General features: G+C 44.0%; 1 protein-coding gene across 1 annotated transcript; it reads right to left on the reverse strand.

The window, feature by feature from the left end:
* Positions 1 to 1,400: 1,400 nt before the first annotated feature.
* On the reverse strand, positions 1,401 to 11,045 carry LOC139479844 (trafficking protein particle complex subunit 5-like). The gene is made up of 7 exons (XM_071262741.1): positions 10,956 to 11,045; positions 7,132 to 7,220; positions 5,228 to 5,354; positions 4,561 to 4,618; positions 4,044 to 4,103; positions 2,411 to 2,475; positions 1,401 to 1,928 (listed from the first exon to the last, which is right to left on the reverse strand). Exons 1-7 carry the CDS (start codon positions 11,019 to 11,021, stop codon positions 1,830 to 1,832), a joined length of 564 nt encoding a protein of 187 aa, XP_071118842.1. The 5' UTR covers positions 11,022 to 11,045; the 3' UTR covers positions 1,401 to 1,829.
* Between the last annotated feature and the right edge of the window lie 4,031 nt (positions 11,046 to 15,076).

A 15,076-nucleotide genomic window follows, 5' to 3' on the forward strand; every position in this document is an offset into this window, starting at 1 on the left:
AGCACGGGTATGGTGCTGACAAACCTAGAAACATCATTGGGCCGAACCGGGATTCGAACCATTAATCATAGGTTTCTGGCGTGCCCAAGGGACACAACTCATAGCGAATTGTGGTGCCTTAGACGACTGGGCAATGGAGTTAACTGACTGTACATGTCCAGTTACCACCCTTGCAAAACTAGGCTGGGATTATGGAGTTATAGTTTGGCTGGACTAACGAGTCTATCCATAGTCCTATCAAAATCACCTAACAAAATTGACATCCGGATATAAACAACATGGATTTCAATATGCAGATTTCGGTTGACTGCAGGATTTGCAAAGCATGTGTACTGCCAACTGGGCGTTGACATATATTTTCCAAATCTTGTCATGTTTTTAATCAAGTTTCTCAAATGATTTGATATACTTCGTGAGGTAAGACCCGTTTTGTGACAATATAGATCTTGATTGATCGTTTTGTTTGGGTGCCGCCATTTTGTTAGAAGCAAATGCAAATGATAAGAGAAGTGGAATCTGACTGGTCAACAGGAGGGACATAGAAGGAACATAACTCGAAATAACCACTGGTGGTGCTACGATCAAGCACAGATCTTCCAGCATAGTTTGGCAAGGGTGGAAACTGGACTTTTAAAGTCAGTTAACTCTCTTGCCTCGCGAAGATGCAGGAAGATGACTGTGGTATATATTCAGCCAGGTTGATGCAGCATCAGTGCACATGTAAACACACAAAGTATGGCATACAGTGGCTGATTTTATCCTTGCAGGTGATACATAGTATATCAGCAAGTCCGTACTACACAGCGTTACTTTCCTACTCCCAAGACTTTATCAATCTCATTAAAATCAGATCTTAGTTCTTGCTCTCGCTAAACAAAGATCTGAGGACATCCCATTACGGGTCACGTCAGACTGACCTTTCATCTAACCAATCAGAGCGTCGCTTACCAGATCATGAAAGTGACAGTCGGAATGTGTTTTCTAATCATTCAACAACGAAATATTTAACATGGGGTATTCCGAACGACAGTTACGGGTTTTATGATTATATCCATTACAATCTAGGCCATCTATAAGCCATTCCAGAATGTTCTTCTTATTAGCTTTAAATTTTTTAATCAATAATACATAGTCGCCAATTTGAAACTAGTGTCGTAAAGCTCGAGAAAGCTGCCTTCTGATTGGCTAAATTCGATTTCTTGTCAGTCATTTCATTAGTCGGTCAAAATTCGCGAAAGGTCATTCTGACGTGACCCATAATTGTATGTCCTCAGATCTTTGTTTAGCGGTAGTGAAAACTAAGATCTGACTTTAATGAGATTGGAGACTTTATCATCATCATCATATTGTGGATGGCCGAAGCCTCTTATGCAGTCTTTCTAAGTGTGCAATGAAGCACCCTGACTGGCTGGCCACTGAACCGTGTGTGTTCCTAGGTTTATACTAGAAAAGACAATAAATATTTTGAGTCGGAACAATCAACTACTGGCTGCTTTATCCTATTTATCAATTGTTATTCAGCTAAGCAAAGTGACATACACAAAAACTATACATGGAACTGTTTATTTTAACCAACCAAACAACACATTTCTTAATTTATTAATCCATTTGCCAAACACGATGACCAACATTACTGGTACCCAACTTTCAGCGGTAGTTTCTGTGGTTGCTTGGCGAGACTCCACGCCCTCATCCCTGGTCAACAGAATGTTTTTCCTTCATGGTGTAAGAGCAGATCTGTTGAACTACCACACTGTTACATCTCCATTTATCCGTATCTCTCACACAGCCACAGAGTAAAGCAGTCCCCTTGATCCACACCCCGATCTTCACCTGCCATCGATGTGCTTATCCCGGGCAATAACAGATTCATCAAATTTGATCATGAAGGTGGTCCCCTTGTGCCAGTGGACGGTGACCTTGGCAGGCTGAAACAGAGAGCCTCATTCTGGAACTGACAAGCTTTCACGTCCGGATCAGATGTCAGTAACTACGGATTCCAGATATAAAACAGTCATCAGGAGATGACATATCCTGCTGTTCTGGTGTAATTCGGAAATGGAGTTTGGCTACTAATACCCCACTTTTATTTCTTTGCCAATTTGATACCTTCAGTTCAGTGAAGAAAAAGATAAAGCTGTTCAGTATTTTTCAAAATCCAAAATCATCAAAAGGTGCCAGTTCACCACTAGACTGATCTGCATAGAAAGTTTCAACAAGAAATATTTAACAGTTCTGGAGTCCGGCTGACGGACATGGTGATTGCAATATCCCCCTTTTTTAAACAACAATAAAACAAAACGTCCATTATTTCCAATCCTAAACTCAAAAGTTCTGCTCAGGTACGATTACTGTACGTTTTAGGCCTGATAATTCATAACATTCATAAAGGCAAAAAGAAAGCACTCACAAAATTTGCCCCATTTAATACTGCTTCCAGGATCCCAGCTGTAAATGCTGCACAGTTCAAGTTGCCTGCAACACAAAGTCACAGTCAGATCCACGGATACCTGGATAACACACCATCACACACTGATTGTCAACACATCCCCTCTCAACCTCACAAAGTCACAGTCAGATCCATGGATATCTGGACAACACACCATCACACACTGATTGTCAACACATCCCCTCTCAACCTCACAAAGTCACAGTCTGATCCATGAATACCTGGACAACACACCATCACACACTGATTGTCAACACATCCCCTCTCAACCTCACAAAGTCACAGTCAGATCCATGGATACCTGGACAACACACCATCACACACTGATTGTCAACACATCCCCTCTCAACCTCACAAAGTCACAGTCAGATCCATGGATATCTGGACAACACACCATCACACACTGATTGTCATCACATCCCCTCTCAACCTCACAAAGTCACAGTCAGATCCATAGATACCTGGACAACACACCATCACACACTGATTGTCATCACATCCCCTCTCAACCTCACAAAGTCACAGTCTGATCCATGGATACCTGGACAACACAACATCACACACTGATTCTCAACACATCCCCTCTCAACCTCACAAAGTCACAGTCAGATCCACGGATACCTGGACAACACAACATCACACACTGATTGTCATCACATCCCCTCTCAACCTCACAAAGTCACAGTCTGATCCACGGATACCTGGACAACACAACATCACACACTGATTGTCAACACATCCCCTCTCAACCTCACAAAGTCACAGTCAGATCCACGGATACCTGGACAACACAACATCACACACTGATTCTCAACACATCCCCTCTCAACCTCACAAAGTCACAGTCAGATCCACGGATACCTGGACAACACAACATCACACACTGATTGTCAACACATCCCCTCTCAACCTCACAAAGTCACAGTCTGATCCATGGATACCTGGACAACACACCATCACACACTGATTCTCAACACATCCCCTCTCAACCTCACAAAGTCACAGTCAGATCCACGGATACCTGGACAACACACCATCACACACTGATTCTCAACACATCCCCTCTCAACCTCACAGTCAGATCCATGGATACCTGGACAACACACCATCACACACTGATTGTCAACACATTCCCTCTCAACCTCACAAAGTCACAGTCAGATCCACGGATACCTGGACAACACACCATCACACACTGATTGTCAACACATCCCCTCTCAACCTCACAGTCAGATCCATGGATACCTGGACAACACACCATCACACACTGATTGTCAACACATTCCCTCTCAACCTCACAGTCAGATCCATGGATACCTGGACAACACACCATCACACACTGATTGTCAACACATCCCCTCTCAACCTCACAGTCAGATCCATGGATACCTGGACAACACACCATCACACACTGATTGTCAACACATCCCCTCTCAACCTCACAGTCAGATCCATGGATACCTGGACAACACACCATCACACACTGATTCTCAACACATGCCCTTCTCAACCTCACAAAGTCACAGTCAGATCCACGGTTACCCAAAGACTATAAGCATATGAACTGCTCATCCCAAGTGTGTGTCTAAGTTACCTTTATCTTTAGGTACCGATATGAACTTGTTCACCATAGACTCCTTTTCTATTATATAATCTGTCAGAGGATTAAGGAAGGAGTTGAGATCGGATTAACAATGTGATTAAGGAGAAACCAATAACCATTGAATAGAGGATACTCTATAAGTCTTAATGACATACTATGTTTACGGCACGAGTGTCGTAAACATAGTATGACATGAACACAAATATAATGTTCTATTTTTAACAGTGGCTATTTGAGTGTTTACCTATAAGGACAGCAACATCAGTGGAACCACAATTTGTCGAATGACGTCAACAATGCCGTCCAGATGACAGAAACAATACACTGTTTTCTCATGACATGATTTTTATTAACCCCAATATATTTGCCCTCGTAGGTAATAAATCTTCATATTTAACCTTGTGGAAATTCCTTTCAGATTATAAAGTTCTGGTTTTGTGGTATAATCTTATTGTTTCCATCCCTGACTAAAACCTGACAACCCTGCGCCAACACAGAAGAAGGATACATGTTCTCTCGTCATCGTTGGCATGCTCCAGTTTGTCAGCCTCCTTTCCAAATAACGTCTGTAACAAGTAAAGATACAGATTATTGATAGGAACTGAAGAGCCATAGTGGAAGGTCCAGATGCTGACAGTGGGACATATGTCCAGTCTGTAGAATCAGTTCACTGCATTTAACATAGCCACCAGAAAGAGCTACATTTCTAAGTTATCACATAGCAGCATATAAAGGTAATATCACCATGCTTTCTCCATGGCAAATAACAGAGTTTGAGACAGGTAAAACTGAACATGGCATCTGCCATATGTTATCCATATTGCAGTAACAAAACAGATACAATCATATCTAGACAGTTACATGATTCACACAAACACAGATATACTCAAGGTACAGTTATAGGATCCCAGCACAAGTTTCACATTCTGTGAACTGCCAAAGTCTCGGCATGGTTGTACATTTTGCAGCTGGATATGCCACCTCATCACATCTAACCACAACACATTGAAGGAAATCGTGTTTGTCGGCCGGCTGAACGCAAGATCCTGTTATATACGGGATACAAGTGATGGCAGCAGTTCACACAGAAGGCATTTGCAAACAAGAGTTGAAGGTGAGACCTAGACCCTAGCAAACTGGTGGACAAGAACAACTGACTGGTGAGCTGGACTGACCTTCCAGACATTGGACTTGATGAAGATGAGCATCTGCAGCAGCTTGATTTCGCGCTTGAATCCTTTCTCACGGAGAAAGAGGACGTCAAGCAGATGGGATCCAACATGCTGGCCTAACTCTGCAAGTCTGTGGAGGAGGAAACAAGAAATAGATCATAGTCCTCCGCTTCCCACTCTACTGGTCCACCTCCCACTCTACCGGTCCACCTCCCACTCTACCGGTCCACCTCCCACTCTACCGGTCCACCTCCCACACTACTGGTCCACCTCCCATTCTACTGGTCCACCTCCCACTCTACTGGTCCACCTCTCACTCTACTGGTCCACCTCCGATTCTACTGGTCCACCTCCCACTCTACTGGTCCACCTCCCACACTACTGGTCCACCTCCCACTCTACTGGTCCACCTCCCATTCTACTGGTCCACCTCTCACTCTACTGGTCCACCTCCCACTCTACTGGTCCACCTCTCGCTCTACTGGTCCACCTCCCGCTCTACTGGTCCACCTCTCGCTCTACTGGTCCACCTCCCCCTCCACTGGTCCACCTCCCACTCTACTGGTCCACCTCCCACTCTACTGGTCCACTTCCACTCTACCGGTCCACCTTCCACTCTACCGGTCCACCTCCCACTCTACTGGTCCACCTCCCACACTACTGGTCTACCTCCCCCTCTACTGGTCCACCTCTCAATCTACTGGTCCATCTCTCACTCCACTGGTCCACCTCCCGCTCTACTGGTCCACCTCCCCCTTCACTGGTCCACCTCCCTCTCCAATGGTCCACCTTTCACTCCAATGGTCCACCTTTCACTCCACTGGTCCACCTCCCACGCTACTGGTCCACCTCCCCCTCCACTGGTCCATCTCCCTCTCCAATGGTCCACCTTTCACTCCACTGGTCCACCTCCCACGCTACTGGTCCACCTCCTGCTCTACTGATCCTGCTCTACTGGTCCACTTCCCCTTCTACTGAACCACCCCCTGCTCTACTGATCCGCCCCTACTCTACTTGTCCTCCTCCCACTCTACTGGTCCTCCTCCCTCTCCAATGGCCCACCTCCCACTCCACTTCCCCCTCCATTGGTCCCTCTCTACTGGTCCACTTCCCCTTCTACTGAACCACCCCCTGCTCTACTGATCCGCCCCTACTCTACTTGTCCTCCTCCCACTCTACTGGTCCACTTCCACTCTACCGGTCCACCTTCCACTCTACCGGTCCACCTCCCACTCTACTGGTCCACCTCCCACACTACTGGTCTACCTCCCCCTCTACTGGTCCACCTCTCAATCTACTGGTCCATCTCTCACTCCACTGGTCCACCTCCCGCTCTACTGGTCCACCTCCCCCTTCACTGGTCCACCTCCCTCTCCAATGGTCCACCTTTCACTCCAATGGTCCACCTTTCACTCCACTGGTCCACCTCCCACGCTACTGGTCCACCTCCCCCTCCACTGGTCCATCTCCCTCTCCAATGGTCCACCTTTCACTCCACTGGTCCACCTCCCACGCTACTGGTCCACCTCCTGCTCTACTGATCCTGCTCTACTGGTCCACTTCCCCTTCTACTGAACCACCCCCTGCTCTACTGATCCGCCCCTACTCTACTTGTCCTCCTCCCACTCTACTGGTCCTCCTCCCTCTCCAATGGCCCACCTCCCACTCCAATAGTCCACCTCCCACTCCACTTCCCCCTCCATTGGTCCCTCTCTACTGGTCCACTTCCCCTTCTACTGAACCACCCCCTGCTCTACTGATCCGCCCCTACTCTACTTGTCCTCCTCCCACTCTACTGGTCCTCCTCCCTCTCCAATGGCCCACCTCCCACTCCAATGGTCCACCTCCCTCTCTACTGGTCCACCTCCCACTAAACTGGTCCATCCCAGCTCCTGCTATATACTCACTTGTTCTGGAGCTCAGGCACAGTGTAGACTCTGTTCTGACAATACTGGACGATCTCAGAGAACAGCAGTGCAAAGGTTGCGATATTCACCTGAAACAGATATACAAATGCATAAAACATACAAATAAAAACATTTTCAACAGAAATATACATATCAGTATATATGTCAGTATAGATCTGAAACTATAAATATTCTAAAACAGTATAATACAGACACATGGTAAAGAGCCTGGAGGGTCTGAACGGTAATGTCCACCCATCCATCAATCAACATCCGCCATACAGTGGCTACATCCACCCTGCTCTGCACATATCTCCATGAAAACATAGCAGCTGGGTTTGGGTTTTATTGATTCAAAATACCACTTTTATCCATAGAAATGAGAACAATGAACATCGACTTGGTGGATCCCATCTTGTTTATGATGGATTGCTTTTTAGAAACTGGAAAGCTTTGTATAAGCATGTTCGAAAGAAGAATAAGAAATGCAAAGTGTGAGATAGGATGAGTGTAAAATTGGGCGTCATACATTGTTCCTATGAGGGATTTGAACCCAAGTCTTTGGCGTGACAAGCAATGCATCAAAGGGAACAGGACAGAGCTCCAGATAAGTTGTTGGTTATTAGGATATTTTACCTGGGGTTGGATTTTCATTGGGAATCCTCAATGTTTAGAGGGTATTCAAGTTTATATACCCACCTGTTTCCATCCTCTGTATCACTGTATAAAACCTACACTAACCCCAGGACCCATCCATAACTTTTTACCAACCAATCTAACGTCAAGATAAGGCAAGAAAATGTGTTACGGAAGTAAGTCCTATTGCGTAGAAACCAAAGCACCGCCCCGTTTTTATGGACATGAACACATCCTTGCCAACCAAAAATTTTTGGAGGGCTTTCTTTTGACTGACAGTCAGTTTTTCAACTTTCAGTTTCTTGCAAACTCTATCGTAATTAATGGTACTGGTTGCTATGTTGTTAATACCACCAACCCCACATTGAGGGTGGTTTTAACTCGCATTCTGATTGATACGTTAGACCTAGGAGCATAGCGATCAAACTGGTTGAGGGAAATGAAGACAATCCAGTGAGTGACATCATGAGCACCAATCCACGCAATTGGGATACGATGACATGCAACAACCAGGTCAGCAAACCCCACCACCCGATCCCATAAGTAGCCTCTCGGGACAAGCCTTTTATCATGTTTATGGCAAGCATGTGTTGCTGAAAACCTATTCTACCCCAGATCTTCACAGGTCTCTAACAGTTGTAATATACGCAATCGTTTTATCTAATAGTTGTAATATATACATTAGTTTTATGTCAATAGCATATTTATAGTTTTTGTTGCATATTTGTTACACTAGGATTTGATTTGTCAGTGTATTTCAGCTTACTTAAAGCGTATTTTATACAAATATGCAGCTTATCTCAAGCTCTGTAGGAGAAGACAAATGAAACATTTGTTGGAGGGTTGTCTTAGGAAGGCAAAGGAAAGTACACGTCTAGGAATAACACATCAACCTAGTGTAATTCAATCAAACCTACCTTTTACATGTATTGAACTGGCCAGATAGAGAATTTAACTGACACAAGATTCATGTACGATTGATTCAGTGAGTTTGGCTTTACCATATTTTAAGCAGTATTCCAGTTCTGTTATGGTGTTTCATCTAAATGTGGGAGGAAAGCCTGAAGTGATGCAGATTTTATAAGTTGACCACTTAGGCGGAATCCATGAGCATGGGTATGGTGCTGACAAACCAAATACATAATCACGCGAATCTGGGATTCAAACCCATGATCATATTTGAACGGTTTGAGTGTTTTTCTAACCACAAAAGAAATGTCAGTTATGCATGGTTACATGCAAAAGTACAATTTGAATACTTTTCATATTTCAAACAGCTATATCTTTTTGCATCACTCAGGACCCTTATGGGAATTATTGTCATCTTTTCCAATCTGTCAGGTCATAGGAATAAATGTGTCTGGTAAAAACCCCTTACATAGTAACTGTCTATGTGTAAATAGCTAAACTAGCTCTTGATTGCATGCTGGAATATATCCATATCTGCACAAGAACTCAGTGTCTGAAATATCAAACAAGCTTTAAGATTCACTGTTGACCAACAAGGTGTCAATGACACAAACGTTTATGATGGTGAGTTGATGGGTCTTGAGGGTGAGTACAGAAGCAATAAGGGGAAGCAATCAGTGAAAAGGAAGCAATGAAAATAAACATTTTGTTGTACTACCACAACAGGAAGGGCCACACAGAAGGGGTAAAACATGCTAAATTGTTATGTCTTGCAGCTTTGTAAATTTACAGGTGGCAGAAGACATAGCTGCACATAGCAATAATGCAGATTAAGTTGAGATCACAGCATGAAAGTCAAATAACGTTAATTAAGGCAACATGTATGACTGCCAATTGACCAAGGAAGACATTACTACCAGACTCCACATACAGACCATGATGGGCCATTACAACCATGCATTCTTTCTTTAATCATATTGAATGCAGCTGTATGTATGTTGGCATAAACATTGAGTACACAACAATCCAGATTTGTCGTTATTATCTGTATGCCAAAGACCTAAGGATCTATATTTACAAAAATGGTCATTGCAAGTTTTATGTACAGAAAAATGTTATTATGACAAGCTTTTTATGACAAATATGTCATAGAATACTATTTCCTTGATATAAATTCTAAAAGAGTTAGAACAGCCTTAGCACAATTTAGATGCAGCTCTCATAGACTTATGATTAAAGTTGTCATACATTGGAACATTGCTAGAGAATTGAGAATTTGTATGAAATGTGATTGAATTTTCATTTTAATCTATCAAATAATATTTAGTTGATGACATAATTTACATATCCATGGTAATTCCAAATTATTGTCATGGATTGATTGATCATACTTATATTTAAATGGAGCAGTTTAAAACCATGATCTAAAACACATATGTAAATTAAGATGAGAGGGTACTGCCAAAAAAGTAATATCTGCATCAGTATCAATTTTGATAATGTTGTACTGAACAAGCAACAGTGTTTCAGGGTCCTTGTTGTATGATATGGGGACAGTGATGGTGCATGACAGGTGACTGCGGGATAGGGACTGTGACTCAGGGAGAGACGGACTAACTCACTCCAGGCTTCTCTGGATACAATGGCTGTCAAAGTATACATACAAAAGTCTATTTCAGTACATCATACAAGCTGTCTTATTTAGGCAGCAGTTGAAAGCTATTAATTCCACAAGTTCACAGAAAAACAAACATTTGGTATCCTCCTGTCACCATCATGCCCACGTTACATGGATCCATTATCATGCAAATCAAACAACTAAATCAACACATAAACCTATTAATATTCATGATCCAAAGTAATTCCGGGGCTCACTTCAGTAGTGCAGTGTTATGTTATGTGCAGTCCATGTGCACGTCTCATGGCTTCAGTCAACACTTTCATCACGACACTAGCCTATTGACTCCGTTCATGTATTGCATGGGTGATACTGGAATGTGATGTGCCTTAGGTTTTTTTGAATTACTATAGATTAGCTAAATGGACACCATTCTAACGGCTCCCTAAGTCTAAACGTATTGTGGAAGTCATTAGATGTGTAACAAATAATTCACTCAACATAAATCATAAATTTGCCTTGCTGACATTATCAACGTGCACGAAAACTGAGGGCGTTTCTTGTAGCAGACATAAACAGTTTCTATTTCTGGTTAACAAACAAGTGACTACGACGTGCATTAGCCATTTCGTGAAAAGTATGCGGGTCCAAGTATGCAAACCTCGGGTTTTCCTTTCCCGAGATTCTTGTCAAGGTTCGAAGGCTTTTGTCGTGTCAAAGAAGACATTTTCAGGAAGTGGTTGAAACCGGAAGTAACGCCAGTACGTTTGCACTAAAAGTTGCAACAATTTAACGAAATTGGAATCTGCTATTGAAACCCAGGGGAAAACTGTGCAACGTGTGTTATATTTCTAGGAATGACAATGGTGCCGTAAAAACATTATTTACCCTTTAATCACACACACTATTTTTAGTTCGCCAAGAAGATCTGTATGGCCGAGAGAAGCGTTCGTAAAATTCCGAAACATTAATAGTGATACCGTTCATATGGTTCATGACTTCTTCTTACAGTGCTTCATGTGTCAGAAGAGGGGCTGATGTTAACGGTTTGTATCAGAAGAGGGGCTGATGTAAACACCATGTATCAGAAGAAGGGCTGATGTGAACGGTTTGTATCAAAAGAGGGTCTGATGTTAACGTCATTTATCCGGATAGGGGATGATGTTAACACCATGTGTCAGATGAGGGTCTGATGTTAACGCCATGTGTCAGAAGAGGGGCTGATGTGAATGTTATGTGTCAGAAGAGGGGCTGATGTTAACGGTTTGTATCAGAAGAGGGGCTGATGTAAACACCATGTATCAGAAGAAGGGCTGATGTGAACGGTTTGTATCAAAAGAGGGTCTGATGTTAACGTCATTTATCCGGATAGGGGATGATGTTAACACCATGTATCAGATGAGGGTCTGATGTTAACGGTTTGTATCAGATGAGGGTCTGATGTTAACGCCATGTATCAGAAGAGGGGCTGATGTTAACGGTTTGTATCAGAAGAAGGGCTGATGTTAACGCCATGTATCAGAAGAGGGGCTGATGTTAACGCCATGTATCAGAAGAAGGGCTGATGTTAACGCCATGTATCAGAAGAGGGGCTGATGTTAACGCCATGTATCAGAAGAAAGGCTGGAGTTAACCCCATGTATCCGAAGAGGGGCTGATGTTAACACCATGTATCAGAAGAGGGTTTGATGTTAACGGTTTGTATCAGAAGAGGGGCTGATGTTAACGCCATGTATCAGAAGAAGGGCTGATGTTAACGCCATGTGTCAGAAGAGGGGCTGATGTGAATGTTATGTGTCAGAAGAGGGGCTGATGTTAACGGTTTGTATCAGAAGAGGGGCTGATGTAAACACCATGTATCAGAAGAAGGGCTGATGTGAACGGTTTGTATCAAAAGAGGGTCTGATGTTAACGTCATTTATCCGGATAGGGGATGATGTTAACACCGTGTATCAGATGAGGGTCTGATGTTAACGCCATGTATCAGATGAGGGTCTGATGTTAACGCCATGTATCAAAAGAGGGGCTGAAGTTAACGTCATTTATCCGGGTAGGGGTTGATGTTAACGCCATGTATCAGATGAGGGTATGATGTTAACGCCATGTATCAGAAGAGGGTCTGATGTTAACGGTTTGTATCAGAAGAGGGGCTGATGTTAACGCCATGTATCAGAAGAGGGGCTGATGTTAACTCCATGTATCAGAAGAGGGTTTGATGTTTACGGTTTGTATCAGAAGAGGGTCTGATGTTAACGCCATGTATCCGAAGAAGGGCTGATGTTAACACCATGTATCAGAAAAGGGTCTGATGTTAACGGTTTGTATCAGAAGAAGAGCTGATGTTAACGCCATGTATCAGAAGAGGGGCTGATGTTGACGTCATGTATCAGATCTATGTCAAGGCCCCGGAATCACGTGCCTCACATTCCCGTCTCAATAAGAGGAACTTTGACCCCTCCGACTGAAATGAAAGCTATCCAGGACGGCGGTGCGCTTAGATGTTTTGGTTAAAATCACATTTAAGAAATGCTGGAGTTTACAAAACCACATGTTTCAACCGGTTCCCCTAAAGAGGTGCATTGCAGAAAGCGATTAGACAATGTCTTGACGCCACAAAGTCATCCTGTTAATTGGGAAAACCGCAACGTAAGTATTCTCCAAAACATTAGACAGACTGTAAAGACAGTTAAAGGATCTGTACGGGACTGGGCGTTGGAGGAGCTGTATATTGGACAAGGCGTTTGAGGAGCTGTATATGGGACAAGACGTTGGAGGAGCTGTATATGGGACAAGGCGTTGGAGGAACTGTATTTGGGACAAGACGTCAGATGGCGGTATGAGACAAGACGTCAGAGGGGCTGTATGAGACAAGACATTAAAGGGGCTGTATGGGACAACGGTAGAGGGGCTGTATGGGACAAGACGTCCGAGGGGCTGTATGGGACAAGACGTAAGAGGGGCTGTATGAGACAAGACGTCAGAGGGCTGTATGGGACAAGACGTCCGAGGGCTGTATGAGACAAGACGTCAGAGGGGCTGTATGGGACAAGACATTAAAGGGGCTGTTAAAGACGTCAGAGGGGCTGTATGGGACAACGGTAGAGGGGCTGTGTGGAACAAGACGTCAGAGGGCTGAATGGGACAAGACGTCAGAGGGGCTGTATGGGACAAGACGTCCGAGGGGCTGTATGGGACAAGACATCAAAGGGCTGTATGAGACAAGACGTCCGAGGGTTGTATGGGACAAGACGTCAGAGGGCTGTATGGGACAAGACTTCTGAGGGCTGAATGGGACAAGACGTCAGAGGGGCTGTATGAGACAAGACATCAGAGGGCTGTATGGGACAAGACGTCAGAGGGGCTGTATGGGACAAGACGTCAGAGGGGCTGTATGGGACAAGACGTCAGAGGGGCTGTATGGGACAAGACATCAAAGGGCTGTATTCGCCACTAATTTCCGCGATGTTACCAACATACAGTCCACTCACTCAATTTATCAATGTCCCTTTGGGGGTCCGGGTTAGAATAGGTCCCCAGGTTCATATGTTGGTCGTAAGAGGCGACTGAGTAGAACTGGTAATCAGACTTGGTTGATAGCGTGTGAAGGTACCCCGTACCTGGATCGTTGCTCGTAATATCAAGCACAGGATTGTCTGGCCCAGACTCGACTATTTACTGGCCGCCGCCATAGAGCTGGAATATTGCTGAATGCGGTGAAACTCTATCAATGTATTAAACTTGATACTTGGTCAATCTACAAACAAACACACTATCAATGTATTAAACTTGAGACTTGGTCAATAACCTTCAAAGACCTAAGACAAGGACGTTAACTGACTCAACTCTTGCCGAACTTGAATGGAATTACAATGTTCGATCGTAGCGCCACCAGTGGTTGCTACGAGTTATGTCCCTTCTATGTCCCGCCTATTGACCAATCAGATTCCATCTCTCATATCACTTGTATTTGCTTCAAACCAAATGGCGGCGTCCAATCAAGACGATCTAATTGATAGTCAACATATATATTGTAATGAAACGTGTCTTACCCCGCGATAAAATCACTTGAGCGCCTAAATTAAAAACTTGAAAAGATTTGCAATCTGTCGATGCCTAATCCTGCAGTCAACCGAAATCTGCACGTTGAAATCCTTTTTGTTTACGAACCGGATGTCTAGTTCGTTATGCGATTTTGATTTGACTATGCATAGACTCATTAGTCCAGTCAAAATGTAACTCCGCAATTCCAGCCTAGTTCGGCAAGGGTGGAAACTGGACTTTTATAGTCAGTTAACGCCCTTGCCTCGGGAAGATGAAAACTGGACTTTTTTAGTCAGTCAAAGCCATTGACTCTATCAATGTATTAAACTATAGACGTGGTCAGTGACACACACTACTGCGTAAACGGCTCATATACACTAACCTAAGAAGTATAGAAGCAGTATGCTTACATTCGCAACTGGGTTTCTGCTGGAGATAATCGACTGATGCCAGGTTCCAGCGTTGCTCTACAAGGAAATGGCATTCTTATCGAAATGACGTCATTTCAAATGAATTGACAACATAGTTGGGACATAGCCCGCGTGACGCTCATGTGGCGTGCGACATTACTCAGCATATCTACATGCCCTGCGCCATCTGGCGGCCACGTTCAACCCCACTACAGACACATTTCAAGATGGCGGCCGCCGTCTGAGAGCGTCACGTGACCCACACCTTGTTGTCGTAGACAAGCGGGCTCGACCCCAGGAAACACGTTCGGATATTGAGGTCGGTCTGTGA

The sequence above is a fragment of the Haliotis cracherodii genome, unplaced genomic scaffold (genome assembly GCF_022045235.1).
Source record: "Haliotis cracherodii isolate W230 unplaced genomic scaffold, xgHalCrac1.p SCAF_4, whole genome shotgun sequence".
NCBI lineage: Eukaryota > Metazoa > Mollusca > Gastropoda > Lepetellida > Haliotidae > Haliotis > Haliotis cracherodii.